The sequence below is a fragment of the Nicotiana attenuata genome, unplaced genomic scaffold, assembly GCF_001879085.1.
Source record: "Nicotiana attenuata strain UT unplaced genomic scaffold, NIATTr2, whole genome shotgun sequence".
NCBI classification, from domain to species: domain Eukaryota; kingdom Viridiplantae; phylum Streptophyta; class Magnoliopsida; order Solanales; family Solanaceae; genus Nicotiana; species Nicotiana attenuata.
The window spans coordinates 30348-50947 of record NW_017673836.1 but is presented as its reverse complement, the minus strand read 5'-3'; the positions used below and the strand labels follow the sequence as shown (position 1 = coordinate 50947).

The window sequence follows — 20600 nt, the reverse complement described above, 5'->3', positions numbered from 1 at the left end:
TATATATATATATATATATATATATATATATATATATATATATATATATATATATATATAAAACCGTAAATTACAATCGTAAATAACAGGGCTAAGCCCTATATTTTAGGTATTATTATCTCTTAGGCCTCAAGTTAGTGAAGAGGTTTTAGGTTTAAATCTCTCCTAGGGGAAGTTTGGTGCATTTATTGTGCCTTGAATTAGAGGAGTGAAAGATCTTGATTTACATGAAATATGACGATATTTTGCTAACTCTACCTGTTTTGACTTGTACACCTAGTAGGACTAATGATGAAAATATCATTCTCGCACAAGATAGGATTGTTGTTTTCACAAATGCCGATCTACAAGTGAAAAAGGAAAAGGCAAGCATTAGAGTGGCGACTGACGACTATGGATAGCTGTGGTCATTTGCTTCATGCCCTTAGCACTCCTATTCAGTAACTGCTGAAGCACAAGCAATTTCGAAGGTTTTAAAAAGAGCGTTACAGAAAGATTGGTCAATGTGATGACCTAAAGGGTCATCTTATGTTTTAGAACTCGATTCCGTGTTCTGAGGTCTTCAAAACCTCATTTTATTCCTCCTTGATTTGCGTGCGCAATCCGGACGTGTATCCGAAAAGCTTTTATGTGAAAAATTAATGAAATAATAATTTTTTGCCTAAAAAGATAATTTTTGTTGACTTTGGTCAACTTTTAGGTAAACAGGCCCGGACCCATGTTCTGACGGTCTCGGTGGGTCCGTAGTAAAATATGGGACCTGGGCGTATGCCCGGAATCGAATTCCGAGGTCCCTAGCCCGAGAAATAAATTTTTGATGCAAATAGTAAGACTAAAATTATAATGGTTTTAAGAATTTGGTTGATATTTGATCTTGTTGGTACCGGGTCCGTATTTTGGTTTCGGAGCTCGGTACAAGCCCATTATGATATTTATACCTTATCTGTGAAATTTAGTGAGAAACGGAACTTATTTGACATGATTTGGCCTTTGGTTGAGAAAATAGAAGTTTCGAAACTTTCTTGAAAATTTCATGCAATTTGGTGCTAAATTCGTAGTTCTAGGTGTTATTTTGGTGATTTGATCGCGCGAGCAAGTTCGTATGATGTTTCAAGACTTGTGTGCATGTTTGATTTGAAGCCCCGAGGGCTCGGGTAAATTTCGGATAGGCTACGGAGTGATTTGGACTTAAGAAATTTTGCTGGTATGCTTCTGGTCTGTAGACTTCGCAATTTGCGAAGTCTGGTCACAAATGCGAGGCTCGCATTTGCGAAGAAGTTTCCCATTTGCGAGCAGTAGGGCTGGGAGGGGACCTTCGCAATTGCGAATCTCAGGATCGCAATTGCGATCAGCTCAGGCAGCATTTGCGAACACTTGTTCGCATTTGCGATGCTAGCAGGCCATGCCATTCTTCGCATTTACGAAGTAAAGTTCGCATTTGCAGGGTCGCAATGCGATACCTGCAACTGTTCAAAAATGATTTTGGACGGAATTTTTCATTCATTCTCCCATTTTTCAAAACCTAAATCACAAGAGGTGATTTTCCAAAGACTCTTTCTTCCCCAAATCATAAGTAAGTGATTCTTAACTAGTTTCGTTCAATCTTTTACTTCTTTTTACAAGATTTCATCCTAGAATCTAGGGTTTTCATGGCGGAATTGGGGGTTTCTGGGTAGAACCTAGAAAATTCGGAATTTGGGGATTTAGACCTCAAATTGAGGTCGGATTTCAAAACCAATTGCATATCCGGGCTCGAGGGGTGAATGGGTAATCGGATTTTTGTCCGAATTCGGATTTTGACCAAGCGGGTTTGGGGTCGGTTTTTGACTTTTTGGGGAAAATATTGGAAAACTTGTAATTATGCATTGAATTGATTTCTTTGGCGATAATTGATGATATTTAAGTTAATTATGATTAGATACGAGTGGTTCAGAGGTGGAAACTAGAGGAAAAGCGATAATTGAGTAGTGAGTGGCATGTAGATCGAGGTAAGTGTTGTGTCTAACTTTGACTTGAGGGATTAGGGATCCCCGACTTAATTGTTATATGAAAATCCATGTGTGTAGCGTATAGGTGAGGTGACGAGTACCTATGCGCCGCCAAATTATCTGTTTAGCATGTTTCTTTTCCCGTTCCTAATATATTGTCTTCCTGTCTTAACTGCTACATGCTTATTAGTGCTTCCATGTCTAATTGCTTCTTGTTAGATGTTGTTTTCTTTATTGAAGGTATTAATTATTCCGTAGTTTCATTGTATTACATTATTGGTTTAAGTTGGTTTATCGGTGTTTCATGGTATATTTGGTTGGTCCCGTTGTATAGTATTAATTGAGTGAAGTTTCATAAATGTATAGTCTTATGTTTACTTTGGTTTGAGGCTTAAACATTGTGGAGGGATTTGAACTAAATTATTCCTGTTCTTATTATGTGATTGGTACTGATATGGTGGGATCGGGTTGCACGCCGCAACAGGACGAATAAAGGTGATATATATTGAGGAGGAATAAGAGTGAAATGCGATTGTCTGGAGGGATTGGGTTGCGTGCTGAAATAGGAGGAATAAGGGTGATATATTGAGTAGTAATAAGGGTGGATTGTTATTGTACGGTGGGATCGGGTTGCACGCCCCAACATGAGTAATAGGGTGGATTGATACGGAGCAATAAGGGTGAATGTTCATATTGTTACTGATTATATAGTGGGATCGGGATGCACGTCGCATCAGTTTGTTGTTTATGTATTCTTCTTCTGCTGTGAATTTATTCTGTAGTTTTGTAACTCACGTAAGGATTGGTTATAGCTGGGTACTGATAAGATATTTGAGTTCCGTATTCATTATTGCTGCATGTCACTATTTCATTTTGTCCCGTACTTCTTTTTCGTTTTATTATATACTGTATGCAGGTTATATTATAAATGCCCGGCCGAGCCTCGTCACTAACTCGTCGAGGTTAGGCTCGGCACTTAGCAGTACATGGGGTCGGATGTACTGATACTGCACTCTGTACTTTGTGTGCAGATTTTGGAGCTGGTAGTGGCTGATCGAGAGGTCGGTTGCAGATACTTCATCTCGGAGCCCAAGGTCGTCATGTTGGCGTCCGCAGGCCCTAGCATCCCCTCCTATGTTTCTACATTCCTGTTTTCTTTTCTTTCGAGACAGATGTAATTTCTTTAAGAACAATATTTGTAGTAATTCGTAGTATGTTCGTGGATTGTGATACCAGACTCTGGGTAGTAGTAGTAATAATTTCGATATTGTGAATTGACAAAGGCTATTTACGTATTTTTGCACTTATTCCTACTTGATTTAGTCTATTAAATTTTAATCTATAAAATGTAAAGGAAAAAGGTTAAATGGAACTCTAACATTGCTTACCTAGCGAGTGCGGTGTTAGGATCCATCACGGTCCCGATGGTGAAAAATCCGGATCGTGACAGTCAAAGCTTTATATTCTATCGGATGCAAAGAATGTGGTACAAATGTTGCATAAGAAGATGACAATATCTTGGGAAATAAATACCACTTGTGAGAATATATGGAGGTTGATGAGCTCTTTTGAAGATATCAACATTATATATATTCCTAGAACTTGGAATGTGCTAGCTCATAATCTAGCTAAATTTTCTATTTCTCTTTTACATATCGTTTATTGGGATTTTGTTTTCCAAGTTGGTTGTAACTTATGCAGTATTGTCTTTGAACATTTGAGACATATTATGAGTAATAAAATGCAGATACTGAAGAAGGTTGCCGCGAATTGACAAAATACATAGATAGACCCTCAAACTTGACACTATTTTTCATTTTGGCACCTCATCGTAGCTGGGTACTATTTGAACACTTCATCATAGTTGCTCAAGAAATTACCCCAACCTCCATGGAGCTTCTTCTCTGGATCTCTGGAGCTCCAATTTGATTTTACTGAATGAAACTTTTGCCAAGATGTAATTTTGCTAAGTGTTAACTCAATTTTAGTATTTTAACTGAAACTTGGTAAGGCCTATAAACCAGACATATTGGTAATGGCATTGTGGCGAGCCAGGGATTTCTTTTTCTTTTTTAAAATTTGAATTTGGACCATTTCTCGATTTGTGCATGTCATCCTTGTGCAGGGGCCATGCTAATCTGTTCAGGGATTGATTAATGAATGGAGTATGGCATCTGTATTAGAGTTGCCCAAATGAAAAATAGTGTCAAGTTGGAGAGTCTGTCTAAGTATTTGGCCATTTATGTTTTAATAAAAATAACAGGAAACACAACCCTAAACTGGGGTGGAAAGTAGGACTGAGCTTTAGTTAAGCAAACAAAATCCTAAATAAGTCTTATAAATAACTGACTATTACATACAAAACGGCCCTTTATAGTATGAAAATACATCCTTAAACTTGATTGAGAATAAAAGAACATCTAATAGTTCTTGAAAATCAGAGTCCTCGAAATCATCTTCTTCAAATATAGTCTCCAGCTGAGGAGTAACTGAAATCCTATAGGGTGCTATTATAACCGCTGGAACAACAACTTCCATCCAAGATTTTTGGTTGCCACTAAACTTGGCCATTTTTGCAAAAAAAAAAACAAAAAAAAAAAAAAAACAGCAAGAATGAGGCTATGAAGACAAATTCTAGAGAGGTGTTCACTGTTCAGTCTAGTAATAGTTTCTTGAAAGAACCCTTTAGCCAATAACAATTAAATGCGAGTATCAAAGGTATCAAACTGAAATTTGCAACTTATTTTTGGGTTTATAAAGGAGAAATTGTGAATCAGAAAGGTCTTCACTCTTCAATCTTGATTATATATGTTGATTGTTGAGTATATATTTTTGTGGGATTTGAGAAAAGAGTGCAAAGTGAGAGGGATTATATATAGGTGAGGCGAAGTAAGGAAGAATAAAGAATTTGGGGTGAAGTGTCGTAGAATGACAGTGGAAATATCAGCTGAATCTGAATTTGTCCTTTTCACTGATTGATGGGTTATACCTAATTTTGGGGTTAAGACGTACGTGCAACATGTGGGAAATGCGCACACATTATAGATTTTTGTTGAGGAATTTTGATAAAGTACTACATTTTAAAAACTCAAGACGTCTGCTTACTAAGTGAGTGTTCTAACAACTGAGCTACAAGAGTTTATTGCTCTCTTATTTAGACGCGCAACGAATACAACCTGTGTCAATTGTATTTCAAACTCAAGACCTCTGTTTATGAAGTGAGCGTTCTAACCAACTCAGCTACGAGAGCTTATTGCTCTCTTATTTAGACGTGCAACGAATACAACTTTTGTCAATTGTATTTCAAACACTAGACCTTTGTTTATTAAGTGAGTGATCTAACCAACTGAGGTACAAGAACTTATTACTCTGTTGTTTCAGTTGAAAACAATTGATGTCTTATTTCATTAATGTAGGTGGACTTGTAATAAAATTAAATATAACTACGAATTTACCCAAACACCTTCTTACTCTCGATATCGATCACAAACCCAAAGTCTTAAATAGAGTAAGATTTAAAAGGTAAATAGCCGTTTTAGTGGAGAAGAGGGAAAAAGAAATAAAGGAATTGAAGGACACCAATGCGTTAGTTCAATTTTTTTCCGCGTCCAGGATATATATGTTGCACATAGTTTACTGTTATTTTTTCAGATTTTCTCTGTTTAAATCCAACACAAAGTATCACACACAACAGCCCATTTCAATATAAATATGCTATTTGGATCTCACTCTCCTGAAGAGCTATCCTAAGTGCGTACTGGTTTATCACCGATGGCTGATTTTTGATCATGTAAAAAAATCCGACTATTTGTCTTCTTTTTTTTTTAATTAGTTAGTAAGTAAGTTCTCTTAATCCCGAAGACAGAAAAGTTGAACTACTCCTCTATCAAAACTTCCACTGCCGGGTAAAATCACCAAAATTCTAATTTTCCCAATTCAAGTCAAATTCTACCATGAACCTCCAAATCACATTCCGAGCGCGCTCCTAAGTCCAAAATCACCTAACGGAACCGTCAAAATTCAAATCGGATGTCGTTTACACATACGTCAATATCTGGTCAATTTTTCCAACTTAAGCTTTCAATTAAGAGACTATGTGTCTTACTCTGAAACCACTCCGGACCCGAACCAGCTAATCCGGTATATCATAATATAGCTGTAGAACACAAAAGAAGCAGGAAATGGAGGAACGGGGCTATAACTCTCAAAACGACCGGCAGGGTCGTTACAATGAGGCAAGGGAAAACACGCACTTGCAAACCGTAAATCATTATGTGTTTTCTCAAGCGTGCTTCCGACTTTCAAGTGACTCCAAGACTTGAAGAACAAAGCAACAACAGAACGAAGTACCAAATCCCAGCACTGAGTTTGTTATATGTTCTTAGCACTGTTGTATCTTTGTTAGTGTTATCTATTTGTAACTCCTACTTAGTTTACATAGAAGCATTCCCTAGGAGATCATTTGTAAAACTATAAACCTTGTGTTTGTGTTTTGCTAGAGTTAGTCAAAGTGTGAGCTTTGTGATAGAGTTATTACAAAGAGGCTTGTAATAGAGTTATTACAAGTAAGTGAGGGATAAAGAGGCTAATTCCTAGATTAGGTTGTAATCTAAAGTTTGCTCAGTTAGTGAAGTTGAAATCCTATGAGTGTAGGTTGTGGTTTTTAATCCCGTGAGATGGAAATTTTTCACGTAAAACTCTGTTGTGTGTGTGTGTGGTGTGTGTTCTGTGGGAACTGATAGAGAACCATGTTCTATACAGTTTGGTAGACCCTTAGTTTTTATCACGCACACCTTTTAGATTTTTGTTTTTCTACTTGTTTTAGCCTATTATATAATATTTAGTTATTTATTTGAAATTTGACTTGTACATTAATTTTTAATTATCTTCAGGTGAGTCACATATTGCGCATTTACGCTTTTGAATTTTTGAAATTAAATTTATGCTTTCATGGTTCAAGCATAACAAATCGGTGAGGTTTACTCTTCCTTTTCGAGCTCGTAAAACTACTGTCGATGGTTTACTCCATTACTAACGAAAGAACTAGCCGATAAATATTAGGTTAAAAATTATTTTGTAAAAGTTATTTTGGAGGTTTAAATGTATTAGATTTAAATAGTATTAAGATTCTTGGTCAAGTATCTATAAATTGAAAAATCATAAGATTGGGGTGACCCAAATTATAATTTGTTGCTGATTCTAACTTATAAAAAACTTTTGATGTTTTTTCAAACGTATAAATAAGTCAAAAAAATACTTATTAGCTGTTTTAATAAACTTATGATAGCCAAACATCCACTTATCTCAATATCACAAACCCAAAGTCTTCAATACAGTATGGAGTTACAAGCAGGGGGAGCTAGCATTCGATATATTGGTTCAGCATAATTCAGTAATTTTCGTCCGGACCGTATATTTGTATTAAAAAGTACATTTTATAAATATAAATAATTTATTTAAAACCCAATTACTTCTCCTTTTAAAATCTAGAACCTATAAGCTTAAAATTTTGACTCCGCCTCTCGACCTATATGCTTCAAATGTCTTGAGATGTATATATATCTACTCAAATCAATAAATAAAAATGATAAGATTGGAAATTCATATAGTGTTGAGGCTACCTTTACATTTCAGATATTCTCCGTTGAAATCGAACACAAAGTATCACACACAATGGCCCATTTTAATATAAAATCAGACCCATAGTGAAATAGATAAAAGAAATAGATAGAGAACCTTCATCACCCTTTAAGTTAAAAAAGAAAAAGGGATGAACAAAAAGTTACATAAGATATTACTATGCTAATTATTTCAATTTCAGAAAACTCAAAACTTTGGGAAACAAAACACAACTTTGTGTCGTAGAAGAAAGCTCATACAAATCAGAATCCTCAAAATGCTCTTCTTCTAATATAGTCTCCAGCTGAGGAGAAACTGAAATCCTATTGGGTGCAATTAGAACTGCTGGAACAGCAACTTCCATCCAAGATTGTTGGTTCCCAGTAAACTTGGCCATTTTTGCAAAAACAGCAAGAAAGAGGCTATGGAGACAAATTCTAGAGAGGTGTTCACTGTTCAGTCTTTGGCTATTTTTCAGAAGATTTGTTGGGTTTGGGAAAGGCTGCAGAGTGTGAGGGACTTATATATAGGTGAAGAAATGGAAAATTTTGGGTGAGGTGTCGTCGAAAGACAGAGGAAACATAGCTTAATTTGAGCTATTCGTCTTTTTCGATAATCGTTGGATGTAACCTAATCAATTTCCGAGTAAAGACGAGCAACATGTGGGAAATGCTCACACGGCTTTGCATATTATTTTGCAAAAGAACTTTATAGCATTGTCTACATCACACTAATTAATTTTAATTAATACAAGGAATATGTCTTGTATATGTGCTTTTGTCACACACGTAACGTTAAGTGAGTATTTCAAGAATTTTAATATTAGGGTTTGAAACTCCCCCGCCCGTTCTAATTTATGTGAATCTATTTGATTCGGCGCAGACAGAGACGGGCCTAGGATTTAGAGGTTGTTGTCACGCATCTTTTCTGATAGGAATAAAATTCTAATATTGCCTCTATGATGTCCCTAGATTTTTTAATAACGATGGTGTTAGGCAGGGGCTGATCTACCTTGCGACTTACGGGTTCACGTGAACCCAGTAGCTTTTGTCCAAAAAGTATAAATGTGTTCGAGAAATTCACTAATTATCTATAAATGTTTGAATGTGAACCGTGTTACTATTGAAAATTTACTCAAAGTCGTTGCAGGAACCCATAAACAATAAATCATGGATCCGCCTCTGGTGTTAGATCAACTTGAAGTAACATGATCATTGGGGATTACACAGCCGGTCTCTCTTTCTTTTTTGGACTGTGGCATAGCTATTGCTGTTGTGGTGTTCGGGCCAATTCGTATGCACTTAAACTATTTCATTGTGTACGAGATTCTCTTCCTTTTATGTTCTAACCAAATGACGAGAGAGATCACAGACACAGAGCTAAGCAATAAACAAGGAAGAAATTGTAACTCTGTAATAAGTGTTCATATTCATAGACGGAGCTAGGATTTCAAGTTTATGGGTTGGGGATCCTAATCTTTTTAAGTTATTGCATTCTAAATTAATAATTTATATATATTTAAAAAAAAATTTAAGACAAATATATAATTTAAACTAAAGTTAATAGATTCAGTCGAATCCGTAATGGATACTGTTGCTCCGCCTATGTTCATACTCCAGAAAACTGGAAAAGGACACAACAGACGTAATTAAGAGAAAGACACTGGAAATAGTACTTCAGGAACTTTCTTTAAGTAGGAAGTTTCTAGTTACAGGAAACAATAGCATGAAGAATATGGGAAATGAGGAAGCTAAAAACAAATACTCAATATTTTGTTATGGGAAGATTAAGACATTTTGTCCTTTGTTTTTCAAGTTCCTGATATTAAAATAGTAACCACCAATTAAAGCCATACAAAAGTTACAGAGGGATTGGTGGCTAAGATTGAAATATCGCACAAATAATTTGTGGGGTCGTGTCCAAATAAACCTCAAACGCGTCAGGATTTTTTCATATAGTTTTTAAATATTTTTGTTAATTATTATGACTTGTGCTAGTATTTTTTTACGTAATTTTTAAAATTATAAATTTAATCAAACACCATAACGATCCTATGATTTTCACGAGTTTTGCTTTTTTACTTGTCATTCTTTAATTTAATACTTAGTTATGCACACCAGTTAAAGCTATATCTTCTTATAGAAGGATCTCACGACGATTTTTACCCCGGTCCCTACACAATAAAGAAGCTATCTTTGATGAATACTTTAATTTGTTCAATACTTCCCAATAATTTGCTTCAAGTCCTAGTTGTGCTACAAAGCATGGAGATTGTCTTGTAATTTATTTAAGTATACAGTTTCAATAAATATACCATAAATCCCAATATAATTGCATATTAACCTGAGGTGACGATAAAAATCCATAAACTTAAAATTTTTGAATCCTCCTTATTAGAGGGACGAATCGATCTTTAATAAGAGGGCCAATTAAGTTGTTGTAATTCAATATAGAAGGAGAATATATTGCTATGAAGAATTATAATTCCACTATGAATAATACGAAAAGTATGATTATATCATAATAGCAAATTAGCACAAAGTAACTTTGAAAATGGAACAAGAAAATTTTCTCTCTCTAAAATGGCGAACCTCTCTATCGGTGCATGTTAACTAACCTGCGCCCACCATGGGAAATAGAGCAAGGATTCCATCTCAGAGAGCTCTAATGGCGAAAGAAACAGCAGAATTAAGGAGAAATCAAAAAGGAACTAAAGCAAAGGCAGTAACAATTCAAAATTCCGGTGAAAAACTAGCTAGCCCTAACTCCAACGAAACAGTACCAGATTAACGAGATAAAGAGAAACAAAGGGAGATTGAAGCAATCCAAGTCTGGGAAGAAGTTCAGGAAGCATCAACAAGTAAAAGTCCTCCATTGCATGTGAGTGAAGGTAGAAAATCATGGGCAGATGAGGTCGAGGAAGTGACTGAGAAGCAGAGGAAGAAGAGCTCGGTATGGGATAACTTCGATATTGCAAAAATATCAAACGCGGGATACAAATTGGAGTATGTTCAACCAAGAAAGATAGGTGAGAATCAAATTATTGAAATTGAAGTTGATGACACAAGTTCCGAAGTCGAATACTGGAAGAATGCTGTAATTTGCTATGTACTTGGGGCTCATCCTCCATTTACTGTAATTCAAGGCTATATTCAAAGGATTTGGGGGAAACATGGAGTAGATCGAATAGTGATGCTAAAAAATGGTGTAATAGTAGTAAGATTCGATACAGCGATAGGGAAGCAAGAGGTCATTGAAGGAGGAATCTATCATTTTGACAATAAACCGCTAATTGTCAAGGGATGGACACCGGAGCTGGAATTTACAAAGGAAGAATTACTAACAGTTCCTATTTGGATCAAACTGCCAGACTTAGACTTTAAATATTGGAGTCAAAGAGTTTTAAGCAAGATAGGAAGTCTCATTGGGAAGCCTCTAATGGTGGACCAAAACACAGAAAAGAGAATTGGGTTGAAGTTTGCAAGGTTATTAGTTGAGGTTGAAATGAACACCAAGCTACCTGATAAGATCAGTTTCAAAAATGAGAAGGGTAATATAGTTGAACAGGAGGTCACTTATGATTGGAAGCCATCCTTATGTAAGCACTGCTTCAAATATGGCCATGAGGAAGATGTATGCAGAATAAAGAAGAAAAATCAGAAGATTGATACAATAAATAAGACAAAGGTGGTGGCAAACATACAAGGAGAAAAACAAGATCAAGCTCAGAACACAGGACAAGATAATAAGGAAACACAGAAAACAGGCAGCAATGAGGGAATGAATAATGCAGGAAAAGAGGGCAAAAAGAAGAATCAGCAATATGTGATTAAGAATCAGTGGAAGCAGAAGGGAAAAGAAGGAGAGCAGGAATGGCAAACACCTCACAAGTGTGGAAAAATTGTGGAGGTGCAGCAGAAACAAATGGAGGAATCAAATTCTTTTCAAATACTAAATAAACATGAGGAGAGGATCATGAGTACAGAAGAGCAAGAAATTAGAAATGTGGGTGGCACCAACATCCCTCATAATGGGGATGGTTAGTTTTCTAAGCTGGAACACTAGGGGGCTCAATGCCCCTAATAAGCAAAAGGAGACTAAACTCCTTTGCAATGAGGAAAGGATAGGACTGATTGGATTGTTAGAAACAAAAATCAAAAAAGAAAAAATAGAGAAGATAGCAGAACAGATGTTTGCAGGATGGCACTATGTAACAAATTTGGAGCAGCACTATAATGGGAGAATTTGGGTTACTTGGAGGTCGGATTACTATCAAGTACAGCCATTAGAGAAATCAGCTCAAACAATAACATGCAAAGTAATATACACTCCATTAAAACTAGAGTTTGATATTACATATGTATATGCTTTCAATACAAAGGAGGAGAGAAAGGAACTATGGGAAGGGCTAGTTAAATATAGTAAAAGATGTAGTAAACCATGGGTGGTACTAGGGGATTTCAACTCAGTCCTCAATGCTGATGATAGAATAGGAGGACATGAGGTTTCATGGGCTGAAGTGGTGGATTTTCATAACTGTCTAAAAGAATGTGAACTCATGGAAATGCCAGCACAAGGAAATAGATATACCTGGAGTGATAAGCATGAGGAGAATAGAATATTTTCAAAGATTGACTGGATTTTTATAAACAATCACTGGCTTAACAACATGCCAGAATGTGCTGCAAGATACTTGAATGAAGGTATAAGTGATCACTGCCGTGCTAAGGTGTATATGGTAGAAGGAAGACAAAAAACAAAGAAGATGTTCCAATACTGCAACAACTGGGCAAAGCACCCAAACTTTTTGAAGGTAGTTAGTGAAGGATGGGGAATCAAAATAGAAGGCTGCACTATGTTCAAAGTAGTGAAGAAGTTAAAAATGCTAAAGAAGGGCCTCAGAACTATTAATGCACAAGCATCCAACAACTTAATGACTGAAGTGAATGAAGATAGAGAAAGGCTGAAGAATGCACAAGAACAACTGCAGAGGGAACCAACAAAAGTGGAGTATCAGCAAATGGAAGTTGCAGCATACAAGAAGTTCAGGGAATCCTCTTACCTAGCTGAAATGTACCTACAACAAAGAAGCAAAGCCACATGGATAAAATTGGGAGATGACAATACCAAATACTTCTACTCAGTAATCAAGCATAGGAAATTGAAGCAAGCAATTACACAGATGAAGGACAGCACAGGAAATTGGACAACAGATCCTGACAGAATAGCAGCCACATTCGTTGATTACTATGAAAATTTACTAGGAAGGGCAACAATTGATAGAGTGAAGACTTTCAGGAGCATAATCAGAAATGGAAGCAGACTAACAGACAATCAACAACATGAATTACTTCAGCCATTTGACAGGAAGGAGGTCAAGCAGGCTATGTTTCAGATAGATAGTAACAAAAGTCCAGGGCCAGATGGTTATGGGAGTGGTTTCTACAAAGCTGCATGGTCAATAGTGGGAAATGAAATAACTGAAGCTGTATTGGAGTTCTTTCAGAATGGGAAATTACTAAGACAACTCAACTCTACCAATATTGCTCTCATACCAAAGGTGGAGGCTCCTGAGAATGCCAGCCAATTCAGACCTATAGCATGCTGCAATGTACTATATAAATGCATATCTAAGATGATTTGTTCCAGATTGAAACCTGCAGTCAATCACATAGTTGCAGAAAATCAGTCAGCATTTGTACAGGGGAGATCTATGATGCATAATGTATTAATATGTCATGACCTGCTAAGACACTACAATAGGAAAACTTCACCAAGATGCCTAATGAAGATTGACCTAAGGAAGGCTTATGATATGGTAAGTTGGGAGTTTATAGAAGAAGCAATGAAGGAATATGGGTTCCCAGACAGATTCATACAGTGGACAATGACTTGTGTATCTACTGCCAAATTCACAGTTAAAGTAAATGGAGAAGGACATGGGTACTTTGAAGGCAAGAGAGGTTTGAGGCAAGGTGACCCTATGTCACCCTTGCTATTTGTTCTGGTCATGGAATACTTATCAAGAACTCTGAGTATAATAAGCAGACTTCCTGACTTCAGATTCCATCCTATGTGCAAGACAAGCAAGTTGACTCATTTGATCTTTGCTGATGATTTGATGATCTTCTGCAAAGGTAACCTCAATTCAGTGAATAGAGTGATGGAGGCAATAGACCATTTCAGTAGAGTGACAGGGCTGATTGCAAATATGGAGAAATCCAACATTTTCATAGCTGGAGTTGCAGATGAACTCAAACAACAGATGCTGAGAAGAACACAGTTCACAGAGGGGGAATTTCCTATCAAATACCTGGGACTGCCACTATCACCAAAGAGATGGAATAAGATGGACTGCCAGAAGCTAATTGAGAAAATAACACAGAGAATCAATGTTATATATTCCAAACAACTTTCCTATGCTGGGAGGCTTCAAGTGGTGAATGCAGTGCTATTTGCAATTCATAGCTTTTGGGGGAATATCTTCATATTACCTCAAAGTGTAGTGAAAGGTGTAGATAGACTGTGCAGGGAATACTTATGGGGGAAAAAAGAAGAAACAAGGAAGGTGGCATTGGTAGCTTGGGATAAAGTTTGCTGTCCAAAAAGTATGGGGGGGCTGAATATTAAAGGCTGTAGGAATTGGAACATAGCTTCAGTAGGTAAATTGGTTTGGCAGTTGGCACTAAATAAGGAATCTCTATGGGTAAAGTGGGTACATGGAGTGTATATGAAAACAAATTATGATATATGGACTCATTCCCCACCAATAGATAGCAGTTGGTATTGGAGGAAATTAAATACAATCAAAGAGTTGATGAGAGACTGGTATGTACAGGGCAAGTATGTGCTCAATAATACAGGGGAGTATTCTATAAACTCAAGTTACATTGCACTAATAGGGAGTCAACAAAGAATGAAGATTGCAGACATGTTATGGTCAGCAGTAACTCAACCAAAGCACAGATTTATAGGATGGCTGGCAACTCAAGAGAAATTACTGACTAAAGATAGAATGATTGGAATGAACATACAGGTTGAAGATGCCAAATGTATACTGTGTAATGAAGATGCAATGGAGACTCAGGAACATTTACTTGTACACTGTGCATGGACAAAAGCAGTACAGCATGAACTGAGCAGATGGACAAACTATGAAGAACAAACTATAGGAGTGAGGCAAATGCTGGAGAAGATCAAAAGTAAACACTGGAAGCAATTCAGGAAAGAAATCATAGCTGCAGTCCAACTAGCAAGAATATATCACACCTGGAGAGCTAGAAACAACAAAATTTTTCAGAGTAGGACAACAAATACTGACGAGATAGTTGTACAAATCAAAAGAGAAGTATTAGAAAGAATAGAATTACTACAAATGTCTAGGAAAGCACAGAAATGTAGGGAGTTCATAGGACATATTCAATGTGATTAGAATTTCTTTATTTGTTGGATGTAGGAGGCCTAATTTCTACTATGGGAATTAGGTGCTCTATAGGTGTATATGATGTTTGAAGTTAATGGTAATTCACATTGTTACCTTTTTTAATATCACTATCATTAGCAATACATTTTAGGTTTGAGTTTTTAAAATGAAAAAATTGTTCAGCACAAAGCATTATACTTCTTTAATAAATCCAACCGATTCTGATTTAAAGGAGTCCAATTTGTGAATCTTGACCACCAATGTATCTCCACATAATCGGCAAGTTCGGCGGTTCATGTCAGAGAAGGCAGTCAACAAGACAAAAATGATGTAGCATTAAACACCCAAAATTCTCCNGAGGAGAATGTGACTTGGCTCCAGAGTCAGATTTCAGACTTACAAATATTCCAGAAATTCTGCTTATACCATTTGGGGAAGATGAAAAATGCATTCAATTCTGCATTGGGCATAATTTGCAAGAAAGGTTTGACAGGCAAAGAGCACAAGGCGAAATTTTGGGACCAAGCTAAGAGCTGATGGAAGAACACCAAACATTAATGACAGAAACAGACTAGAAAGAGAGAATCAAAGTAGTCCGGTCCCTAAGAGGATGGCTGAGCGGTGGAGGCATAGGAGTAACAACCTAGAGGTCCCAAGTTCCTATCCCAACTACAAAACTCTACGTGATCTACTCCAGCCTTGGTGAGTAGGATTACTTGGCACATGTTTGTGGGCTGTAGTAGGCTGCCCGGTGAATTAGTATAGGTGCAAGCAAATTTGCCCAACACCACCGCAAAAGAAAAAAAGAAAGAAAGAATATCGAAGCAATATAAAGAAGTGCCTTCCTTTGTGTGTACATGTGTGTTTTTTTCCCTCTCTCCCTTCTCACGCAGTTCTTTGGAACTTCTATGGGGCACGTTATGGTCCCTAAAGTTTCTTCTGGAAGAAATTTCTGCTCTTTCTGGTGTCGTAGGCACCACTTCTCGTGGAGTCTTCCCCTTGGATGCCCTATGAAAATTTTGACCTAATAAAAAGAAACGAAAAACAATAAAATGACCTGTGGTTCTCTTAATTATGAAACTTTCCGTGTTTACTGGAAATACACATTTCAGCCAATAACAAAGATCAGATGTTGAGACTCAAGGCGGGTACCCCAAACCCCAAAAGATAGAACAAATTGATTTCTTCAACCACATTAGGTATGGTCTCTATGACGGAGAGAACGCAGAGCAGACAAAGACAAAATCCTAGCCTCCAAGACGAGGAGACAAATCACTTCTATCAACTATAACAAGTACATTGTGCTCCACAACATGGTTTACAAGAACGCATCTTCGTTTTTTCATATTAATTGGTGTATAAGCCGTAGGTCATCGTGGTTACAGCACAAGGAAAAACAAATAAAATGCACTACCCATTTTGTACACCCTTCCCCCATTCCTTCTCTTTCAGACAAGAATGCAATAACCGCTCACATTTAGGGATGATAACTGAAATCCAAGATACAGATGTTCAGGTAAATATAAATCTTATGTTTGAAAACATACCTGAGTAAAACCTCTTACACGGAAAAGGCCATGTAAGCTTCCAGATAACTCATATCTATACACTGTTCCAAGCTCTGCAACCCTGATTGGAAAATCCCGATAAGAGTGTAACTGCCTCTTATAGACCAATACATGATAAGGGCAGTTCATTGGCCGAAGCTGATAAAGCTCTTCCTCAATCTCCATCTGATCAAACATATTCTCTTTATAGAAGTCCAGATGACCGCTAATCTTCCAAAGATCTGCCTTAGCTACATGGGGAGTATAGAGTAAATCATAACCCCGCTCCATATGAATCTTTTTCCAAGTGTCTTCTATTATGTGCCTAATAATAGCTCCTTTGGGATGCCAGAACACTAAGCCTCCACCAGCTTCATCCTGCCAGTTTTACAATCAATGAGTTTCAATTCATGTAAGCATATGTAACAATGAAAAAGAAGTAATTGCATCTAAGGCTAGTTCCATCAAGAAGTGTACATATATCACAAGCTCGTAGATGGGTTAATCAAAAGAGACCTGCCTGTATGGAGAAGAGATCAAGATCTTGGCCAAGCCTCCGATGATCACGCCGTTTAGCTTCTTCTTTGAAGTGAAGGTATGCTTTTAATTGGTCCTCATTCTCCCATGCGGTGCCATAAATCCTTTGGAGCATTGGTTTTTTAACATCTCCTCTCCAGTAAGCACCAGCAACAGATTCAAGCTCAACAGCTTTTTTGTTAATCTTTCCTGTAGTTTCAACATGAGGTCCCGCACAAAGATCCCACCATTCATTACCTACAAAAGGCAAGCATTTGATAATGAGAAAAGCAATATATACTCTGTTGTAAAAGCATTGGTTTTATGGACTCATTCCCCACCAATAGATAGCAGTTGGTATTGGAGGAAATTAAATACAATCAAAGAGTTGATGAGAGACTGGTATGTACAGGGCAAGTATGTGCTCAACAATACAGGGGAGTATTCTATAAACTCAAGTTACATTGCACTAATAGGGAGTCAACAAAGAATGAAGATTGCAGACATGTTATGGTCAGCAGTAACTCAACCAAAGCACAGATTTATAGGATGGCTGGCAACTCAAGAGAAATTACTGACTAAAGATAGAATGATTGGAATGAACATACAGGTTGAAGATGCCAAATGTATACTGTGTAATGAAGATGCAATGGAGACTCAGGAGCATTTATTTGTACACTGTGCATGGACAAAAGCAGTACAGCATGAACTGAGCAGATGGACAAACTATGAAGAACAAACTATAGGAGTGAGGCAAATGCTGGAGAAGATCAAAAGTAAACACTGGAAGCAATTCAGGAAAGAAATCATAGCTGCAGTCCAACTAGCAAGAATATATCACACCTGGAGAGCTAGAAACAACAAAATTTTTCAGAGTAGGACAACAAATACTAACGAGATAGTTGTACAAATCAAAAGAGAAGTATTAGAAAGAATAGAATTACTACAAATGTCTAGGAAAGCACAGAAATGTAGGGAGTTCATAGGACATATTCAATGTAATTAGAATTTCTTTATTTGTTGGATGTAGGAGGCCTAATTTCTACTATGGGAATTAGGTGCTCTATAGGTGTATATGATGTTTGAAGTTAATGGTAATTCACGTTGTTACCAAAAAAAAAAATTAGCGCAATATCGTTACAACTCGAATATCAAAAGTAATGTATTCGATACGAAATCTTATATGTATCTCTTAAGGAGTAATGAATCTTGAAAGAATTTCGATATTATAATTTGATATGTTTTCTAAATACTCCTTTTATTTAATATGCTTTTTATTTGAAAGAGAATTTATATAAAAACATAATCCACAATTTAAATATGATTCTCTAGCATTATTTATTTTTAAGTTTCAACAAGTTAATAAAGTGACACATAATTCACCATACTATACCGTGATAACTAATTATTTGTAAATAGTTACTAGCTAATACCGAGTTATTAAATTAATAAGTATAGTATCTCGTAAATGTGAAAAAAAATTAGGAAAATAATTAAATAAAAAAAATTATGGACTATTATATAATAAAGACATTAAAAAAGTTAATAAAGAAATACTTTTTAAATGAAAGATTTGTTTAAAATTTACTATCACAGCAGTCTTAGTGGATAACGTGCAATAATTTTTATTTTAATTATGACATAAAATATTCTCAACTTAATGATTTATGATTAAGAAAAAAGTAATTTTGAATAGTGAACGATTTACTAAAAAAAATTGAGGATTTACAAGGTTAGTTACACACAATTGCATTAAGTTGTATTAGGCGAGCCCAGAGTGTTGGGCGTTGGGAGTGTCGGGGGCGTTTTACGAGTGCTCCGCCCCAGGGCGAGCCCCGGGCGAGTCCCAATTCTACCTTTTAAAACAGAGATTAAAAGTACAACCGAGCAAATAAATTTTGTTAGTGTTAGTGCATTTTAATATTAAAAATATAATATTAAAGTGCATTATTTCTTGTGAGATAGTGGTTATAAATTGGCAAGAAAGTGGTCATTATTTTGGTGTAACTCTTGAAACTACTAGTGCCATGATCTACCACTAATTACCCACTAAATGTTAAATTTTGTAACCACCAACCATGTTCTATAACTTTATTATGCCACTACTTTGTTATTTATTTCATGGAAGAAATTCTACACCTATAAATAGTGGTGTTTCTTCCTTGTGTTTGGTGTGAGGAAAATATGGTAGTGTATATGAAAAAAGTGAACTTGGTGTAGTGAAAAAGAGAGTTATGAGAAGGAGAAAATCTAAGTCTCTAACTTATTCTCTACAAAAGAGAATATTATTTTTGTTGAAGGAAGGTGTTCATTTTGGTGGAGCTTTGAACTCAACAACTTGTCTAGAGTTTGTTCGAGTCATACGACATTGTCGGGCTGTTGTATCTTGGAGGGGACAAGTCAAGAGTATTACTGCTGGACCGGTTAAGATGCTACCGCAGTGGGCTTGAATCTCCTAAAGAAAACGAGATATCCATGCCTCAGCCTGAAGAATATTTATTTATTTTTTTTCATCTTATTTTTAATTGTAATTACTTGTAATTTCACCAACAAATTTTAAACAAGCCTTATATCATAAATAATTGACAATTTACATACAAAACGGCCAATTTAAGTATGAAAACACACCCTTAAACTTGATTGAGAATAAAAGAACATCTTTCTATCTTCATAACCCTCAAATCTGAGAAGAAAACGGATGAACAAATTGTGATGTAAAAGAAAAGAAAAGAAACACTTTGCTAACTAGCTAATTCAACTCTAGAGAACTCAAATCTTTAGGGAAAGAGAATAGTTCTTGAAAATCAGAATCCTCAAAATCATCTTCTTCAAATATAGTCTCCAGCTGAGGAGTAAGTGAAATCCTATGGGGTGCAATGAGGACTGCTGGAACAGCAACCTCCATCCAAGATGCTGGGAGTATACTTTATTTGAGCCGAATGTTTATCGGAAACAACTTCTCTACCTTTTATATATCAAGAACAATTCCAAGAATGAAGCTATGAAACTGAAAAGTTGCAACTTACTTTGGGTTTATGAAAAAGGGAGACAGAAGTTTTCACTCTTCAATCTTGATTATTTTTAGTATATTTCTTGTGGGGCTTGATGGAAGAGTTGAGTGTGAGGCACTTATATAAAGGAGAAATGAGATGAAATAGATTCAGAATTGGGTACGGTGAAGAGGGTAGAAAGACAGAGGAAACATCACCTAATTTCGGGGTAAAGACATGCGACATGTGGGAAATTACGCACACGCTTAACATAATCAAAGCATATGATTTTTGTTTGTTTTTGCTATTCTGTACGGACCAAGATTAATTTTTTTCGGAGAATAAACATTTTATTAAGTTTTATAACATTTGTTACCCGTATCATTTCATGTAGAATTTAATTTATATACAACGTCAGTGTAAAGAGTCCTTTACACCATCATATCACTTTTATTTGTTGGAGCAGGTAAATTAAATGATTTTCAAAATCACTAATTTCATATCTTAAGGAGGCTTA

The 20600-nt window shown here is 36.2% G+C and overlaps 2 protein-coding genes across 2 annotated transcripts; one reads left to right on the top strand and one right to left on the bottom strand.

The window, feature by feature from the left end:
• Positions 1 to 10235: 10235 nt before the first annotated feature.
• Positions 10236 to 11651, top strand: LOC109217410. The gene is made up of 2 exons (XM_019381650.1): positions 10236 to 10350; positions 10498 to 11651. Exons 1-2 carry the CDS (start codon positions 10236 to 10238, stop codon positions 11649 to 11651), a joined length of 1269 nt encoding a protein of 422 aa, XP_019237195.1.
• Positions 11652 to 15413: 3762 nt separating this feature from the next.
• LOC109217409 (threonine--tRNA ligase, chloroplastic/mitochondrial 2-like) lies at positions 15414 to 19998 on the bottom strand. Its single transcript, XM_019381649.1, has 4 exons — positions 19863 to 19998; positions 17098 to 17351; positions 16578 to 16955; positions 15414 to 15563 (listed from the first exon to the last, which is right to left on the bottom strand). The coding sequence occupies exons 1-4, from the start codon at positions 19996 to 19998 to the stop codon at positions 15414 to 15416; spliced, it is 918 nt and encodes a 305-aa protein (XP_019237194.1).
• Positions 19999 to 20600: the final 602 nt, after the last annotated feature.

Excerpts from the sequence above, each read along its gene's own strand:
- LOC109217410 (XM_019381650.1), top strand. The coding sequence starts at position 10,236 with ATGGGAAATAGAGCAAGGATTCCATCTCAGAGAGCTCTAATGGCGAAA. Across the intron at positions 10,351-10,497 it reads AGTAACAATTCAAAATTCCG|GTAGAAAATCATGGGCAGAT; the intron begins GTGAAAAACTAG and ends ATGTGAGTGAAG.
- LOC109217409 (XM_019381649.1), bottom strand. The coding sequence starts at position 19,998 with ATGGAGGTTGCTGTTCCAGCAGTCCTCATTGCACCCCATAGGATTTCA. Across the intron at positions 17,352-19,862 it reads CTCTTTCCCTAAAGATTTGA|GTAATGAATGGTGGGATCTT; the intron begins GTTCTCTAGAGT and ends TGCCTTTTGTAG. Across the intron at positions 15,564-16,577 it reads GTGTAAGAGGTTTTACTCAG|CTCTTAGCTTGGTCCCAAAA; the intron begins GTATGTTTTCAA and ends TTCTTCCATCAG.